Source organism: Sinocyclocheilus anshuiensis, unplaced genomic scaffold (assembly GCF_001515605.1).
Source record: "Sinocyclocheilus anshuiensis isolate Anshui unplaced genomic scaffold, SAMN03320099.WGS_v1.1 scaffold539, whole genome shotgun sequence".
NCBI lineage: Eukaryota > Metazoa > Chordata > Actinopteri > Cypriniformes > Cyprinidae > Sinocyclocheilus > Sinocyclocheilus anshuiensis.
This window is the reverse complement of record NW_015549612.1, coordinates 501,361-508,059: the sequence shown is the minus strand read 5'-3', so window position 1 is coordinate 508,059 and position 6,699 is coordinate 501,361. Positions and strand designations below refer to the sequence as shown.

The 6,699-nt window shown below is 39.7% G+C and overlaps 1 protein-coding gene across 4 annotated transcripts in view; it reads right to left on the bottom strand.

The window, feature by feature from the left end:
- Positions 1 to 6,699, bottom strand: part of LOC107659257 (potassium voltage-gated channel subfamily H member 1-like) — a 61,296-nt gene that overhangs the window by 38,719 nt on the left and 15,878 nt on the right. For 2 of the 4 annotated variants that reach the window (XM_016448134.1, XM_016448136.1), the window contains 2 exons: positions 2,955 to 2,981; positions 763 to 1,192 (listed from right to left, as the gene is read on the bottom strand). In XM_016448134.1, coding sequence (XP_016303620.1) covers positions 763 to 1,192; positions 2,955 to 2,981 — 457 coding nt within the window. The remainder of the gene's footprint in view (positions 1 to 762; positions 1,193 to 2,954; positions 2,982 to 6,699) is intronic. The other 2 variants (XM_016448135.1, XM_016448137.1) reach the window with 1 other exon arrangement.

The following is a 6,699-nucleotide window of genomic DNA, read 5'->3' as shown; positions in this document are numbered from 1 at the left end:
AGACTCCATCCCCAGATGGTCCAGCTGATTTGGAGACGTTTCGGAGCCGCTCAGGTAGACCTGTTTGCCTCTCCAGAAACCTCTCACTGCCAGTTGTTCTTTTCCCTGGCCGAGGGAACACTCAGCCAAGACGCACTGGCACACAGCTGGCCGCGGGGCCTTCGCAATTATGCGTTTCCCCCAGTGAGCCTTCTTGCACAGTTGCTGTGCAAGTTTCCCAGTGTTATCCAGTCTTACTCAGTGGGTAGTGCCATAGCAGCAGTAGCTGGTCCTTTTGTGCAAGCCCTGGCCTACGCCAAAAAGTCGGGGCGCAGGTGGCTTCCACAGGACACTGGAAGGGGCAGTAGCTGTGGCCTTTTGGTAGGATCCCAATTTCGTCGGTCATCCATCGCCACATCCCGTCGCCACAGCTCCAGTACCACCGCTGAGCGGCCGGGTCACCGGCTCGGCTCCTCAGCGAAAACCTGAATATGAGCTGCATCTGCTGCCTACTTATACTCACGCTGTGATCAGCGGCAGCTGGATGCAATAATCGCATGCCAATGTGCATTGGCTCGTTTAGTTTACACTCGAAGTAGATTGGTCTCTCTAAGCGAGATCCCAATTTCGTCGGTCATCCGACGTGACGTCTCCGTTCCCTCCTTCAGGGAACGAGGGTTACCATACGTAACCGAGACGTTCTCAAATGATAAACAGACGTATCAACACTGTATTTTTTCATGCACGTGTTTATAAAGAAGTAAATAAAGCTTTTCAACTCACATCCAATCATCATCATGGCCACAGCGAAGATCTTCTCCGCATCTGTGGTTGGAGCGATGTTTCCAAAGCCAATACTGGTCAGGCTGGTCATGGTGAAGTACAGAGACGTAATGTAGACTGAATCTTTCGTAGGTCCACCTTCCCATCTTCCCATCCCGCTGACGTTGAAGCGATAGGGTGTCCCGATCGTCTCACCCAGCATATAAAGCCAGCTCTCCGGACGTACTTTGTTACGTTCCTCGTCTATGACCTCATAGTCTCCAATGCTGTACCAGATGCAGGCCAGCCAGTGGGCCGCCAGCCCAAACACGCAAACCAGCAGAACCAAAACAGCCGCACCGTACTCGATGTAGTGATCTAGTTTGCGAGCCACCCGGCCCAGACGCAACAGACGAACCACCTTCAGTGAACTAAACAAGCTACTGATACCCTGAGGAAGAGACAGAGAGATAGAGAGAATTAAACATACTGCAAAATATGTTTTCATCCATCCATCAAATATAAACATTATAGGCCGAAGCAATTCTACAGACACGTTTTCTTGAGTCTAAATAAAGTGCATTGTCTCTCTCTTAGCACAGATTTTCTGCGTTTATAAATGTGCACAGGCGTCTGCCAAGCCAACCCTCTGAAATCAACAATACAGAGAGCTGAAACAGCACCTGAGCACCAGAACAAAGAACTCCTCAGATCTGAACAAACACGCTGGAATATATTCAAAAATAACCTAAGTGTACAATCTTTTTCTAAAAGTGCACTTCTGTGTTGTCAAAGCATGGTTTTTCCCTATTTTTCCATATTATTTCTTGTCACCAGAGTTTCTGCGATCATTATTCTGACAAACAGAAGAGGAGTTGAACCACTTCTAGTTGTAGTGATGACTTCATTTTGAAATTTGGGTGAATTGTTGCTTTATATATTATATATTCCTTATTGGGTGAACTATGAGCGCATGTTCATGAATAAAACAGCTTTCACACACAAGGACATCAATAGTACAGTGGAGACTTGCTTTAGGAAAATGGCCACAACAATAACATTAAATATGTATAATGCCTGTTTTAAATATTCAAGCCAAAATCACCCTGTAACCCTATACTGTATGTGTGTATTTTTTATTTTTCACACACTCTTTCAGATCAGGAATTTATCCAGGGATTTAGTTGGGTAGATATTACAAATACAAATTACATAATTTCTAGTGATTTCATCAGTTCTCTTCGAACAGACACTGAAAAAGAAATGAGGCGCTTTCTTTTTAGCCATTTTGCTATATTAAAAAAATCAAAAACATTTTGGATAGTATTTGTGCAGCTGCTTTTGATACTACAGTAATTCTGGTCAGTGTCCATGAATTATTTATTAAAGGGATAGTTCTCCCAAAAATGAAAATTCTGTCATTATTTACTCACCCTCATGTCGTTCCAAACCCGTATGCTGTTATTGAAAACTGATTTTTCATGCAGTTTTTATCCATACAGTAACAGTTTATAGTAATCAACTATGTTAAGTTCAGAAAATTACCCCAAAAAATCACCATGAAAAGATTATGTCCATATAATAGCTTTGCATTCCCTCAGTGAATCTTTAACCCGAGAACTGCTAGAAACTATTTCCTGATACAGTTAGTTGAACTCAAGAACCAGATCAGTGAATAAATGATTCTTCTGAGCCAGTTCTTTTCAATGAAATGGCTAACTTGTTCAAATGTGTTGTTTTGAACAATTAATTGATGAGTTCAACTCACTGAGTCAATGATCCAGTCTAGTATTAACTACTTATATTTTGGTGTGTTCTTCACACAGTTTTCATTTGACTACAGATAATCTGTAATAATATGGACTACTTTTGTGGTGCTTTTTGGCCTTATGTGGAGCTTAATAGATGAAGTCACCATTAAGTATTGTATAAATCGGAGGAATGAATATTCCTTTAAACACCCTATCAGCACATCCACAGAGTTACAAACACTGGCACACACACACACACACAGACAATACAGTTTAATACACACCAAACAAACATTTAAATGACAAAAAATCATAAAAAAAAGTTTCTGTTGACTGATTTGATTAGAAACATTAAATAATAGACTATGGTCTAATACTGCTTTTGGTTTACATCAGTGTCTGATTGATGCCCTGAGGCACAGCATATCAATCAAATGCCGAGTTTTGAGATGAAAGGCCTACTTGAGTGACAGCTCGATGATTCCAGTTCTTCATTCGCCCACAACAAACACAGGCAGTGCAAGGGACATGCAAAAAGAAAGAGGGATGAGGAGGGAAAAAAAACAAAAAACAAAAGAGAGTGACAATGGTCAACAGAAGAATATGTGAACAGTCATTGCAAACAAAAGCATGGCGCTTTGAATCAAGAGTGAAAAAGCAGAGCCTGGACTGTTAGTGAGATCACAGGCATCGCAGACATTAATAATCAAGCTTCCGCTGCAAAGGCAATGCGAACGATGACAGATGTCTCTGTGAAATCAGACGAGGGTTATGCAACATAAGATAATTATGCAAACGAAAGTTTTGAATGAAACACCTGAGGAGGATTTTGATTATTAAAAACCACACAGTTAGGCCATGAAAATATGCACCTGTACCAGATGATGGAACAGAGAACAGTGTGTGTGTGTGTGTGTGTGTGTGTGTGCACGAGTATGTATGCTTGGTCCTTGTGTTTGTCCTTTGAGAGAAAGAAATATTGGTTGCATTCCACTTTGCATTCTCTTATTCACTAAAAGTATGTCCTGTGTGTCATTTGCTGATGGGAATGTGTGCACTTTTGAGTATGTAGTAAGATAGTATGCCATAGTGTGTTAGTTTGCGGCATTTTTAACTTAAACATAGATGCACATTTCCCATTCAAGCAATTTCAGCATACAACGATCTGCAAAGCACTAATGCTGCCTTTAGGTTATGTTGGAATAATGATGTATGAGATGAACACTCATTAATGGCACCACAATGTCATAATTACCAATGAGAAGCTGTGGATTTTCTTCGAGCATTGGGGGGGGTCGGCGTGTTAATTATTATGGAAGGCTCACTGATATTATTCATAATAAGATTGTGATAAATCTTGGTAGACAATACTGTTCATTGAGGCATTTTATGAGGTGACAGGCTTGTGTGGCAAAACTACATTTCCCATCATTCCCTGTGGCAGCATAAGAACACTAAAATACATGCACTACCATTCAAGAGTTTAGGGTCAGTAAGATTTATCTTTTTATTTAGAAAGAACAAGGATGCATTCAATTGATCAACAGTGACAAGGAGTTTTATATTGTAACAAAAATATTCTATTTCAATTAAAGGGTGTTCTTTTTAACTTTCTATTCTTCAGAATCCTGAAAATTGTATCATGGTTTCCACAAAAAGCAGCATAACTGTTTTCAACATTGATAATAAGAAGAAATGTTTTTGAGCATATTAGATTGATTTCTGGAACATGTAACACTGAAGACTGGAGTAATGACTACTGAAAATTCAGTTTTGCCATCACAGTAATAAATTACATTTTAAAATACATTGATATAGAAACGGGTTATTTTAAATTGTAAAAATATTTCACAATATTACTGTTTTTACTGTATTTTTAATCAAATAAATACAGCCTTGGTGTGCATGAGACTTCTTTCAAAAACAAAACAAACTTTTTTTTAATTGTACCAAAAATTAAACAAAAATTGTACCAACACCAAAGCTTTGATTAGTATAGATCTGTTATAACCTAATGTACATTTATTGCATGTTATTTTCTTATTCTAATGCTAAACACCCTCTTTTTGTCTTTATCAGGTAATGAAAACTATGGAAATTTAAACTAAAATAAAATTGTCCAACGCTCCTATTAAATTCTAACCACCTGAACACACATCATGTCAATATTACGAATTCTGGACTCATACGGAACATCAGGAGGATTCATAGCCGCGGGAACATATTTTGAGCAGGGGGGGCTGAGGAAAAAAAAAAGGGGGGGCGGGTTGTCGAGTTTTCCCAGGAGCGAAGTTATATGTGTGCAATACACAGGCTTTGTCCTGTAGTCGGTGTTACAAGAAATAAAATAATAAAATCAATTTAGTTTACAGTTCGCTACAGTTCTGAGGCGCCGCGCATCTGTTCCAAGCAGCTCAGAGCCGCAGGAGTCACGTGACGAGAGTGAAGCGAAATGACCGGTGGCGGATCCAAGCGCAAGACAACTTTTGTTAATAAACGTTTCATTTCTTCGTTTAAAATAACTGAGTTGCTCTTTATTGTTGCTGTTTTTTCATTAAAAAACAAAGATGAAATGGACTCTCTCGCTCTTTCTCTGTTTCTTTGTAATAGCTGTAGACATGCTCGTTAATTCTTAATTTGGGTACAGACGTGTTATAGGGGGAAAATATGATCAAAAAGTCATGGCAACAAATGTTTTATTTTTAATCAGTATATGATAAAAGTTTTAAACAACTTATAGCCTACACAGTCAAATTGATTTGACTTAACTCATGTTTTACAGTGTGACCACAATAAAGGGCTTCTTAGAGTAGCCTACCATACTGACTGGATAATCAGGAAGAATTGTTAGAATTAGAATTAATTATTGTTAGAATTAATACTACTAAAACAAAATAAGATTAATGCGTATGCCTACTGCTGGTTGGCTGCCCACTAGGCATAGGCTCCAGGTCTGCTTCCTTATCGCCAGCTCAAGGCTCGGTCTCTTTTTATTTTTTTTGGGCTTCGCGAAAAAATCAGAAATGCGTTTTCTCGAGATGTTGACTGGTGTATTTTTAAAGCTTCAATGACGGATGCGGACGTGGTGACGTCACGCGACAATTGTTGCTTATTGTCGTTAAGCTTTTTTCCCCTATGATTTTAATGAATATTCAAATTAATAAAATTAGTTTTATTTCTTTTTTGTTACAAAATTTAAATTTATTTATTTTTAACACCGCACCCCCAAGCACCCCCATTTTTTCTTTAGCTCCGAGCCAGGGGGTGCTGCAGCACCCCCAGCACCCCTACTTCCCGCGGTAATGGGAGGATTGCATAATCCCAATTTTGCATTCTATGTATACTGTAGTATGGGCAGTGCAAAATAAAATCTATCCATTTCTTCTGTTTGCAGACAGCTTTCCACCAAAGAAAATACATTCAAAAGCTGCACTGGCTTCCTAATGTAAATAAACAAATAAACCTCAGTGTGAACTTAAGTTTACCAGCCGCTTCCTCCTGTTTCAAATAGAAATCAATCAGAAAGCAAACACCAGACAGAGTGCATTATTCTCCATCAGAAAGTCGTCACCTCAGGATCTAATTCGCCTTGTGTTGCATAACTCTCTAAGGATGCCGTTATTTATGGTGGTGCTCTGTTCTTTGGGCTGGTTCTGCTGAGCTCGAAGCCCGGCAGCGTGCACAGACAGATCTGATGAGCTTGATGTAGCTGATCACGGTAAACTGGTGCTGACAGCCCCTCCGAAAAGCCATATGCCCAGGGGCAAGATGAAAGCTCGGATCCTGCATATGTGCGTGTGTGTGCGTTAGGGATGTGCATCTCATGACTCAGGCCGATACGATACGCATCTCGATGCATAGCCAACGATACGATACATTACAGATACATATGAAGCAGCTACTGATGCGATGCGATACGATTCACCATTATTACGATGCAGTGCGATCCGATTTCAATTCGATTCAACACAATGCAATTCGATGCAATATGCAATGGCGAAAATATGATCACTTTTAATACCTCGAGGCCTGTTTCATAAAACAAGTTAACCAAATAAGCCAGGCTTATTTCAGTTAGTCTGACTCATTGTCAAATGATTTGGTTCCATAAAGCAAATTTAACATAGGCCTAGATCAAGTTTAGTCACTGTGGCAACTTATGCTGGGAAACTAACCTGGTCTAAAGCAGGCTAACTGTCAGGCTAAG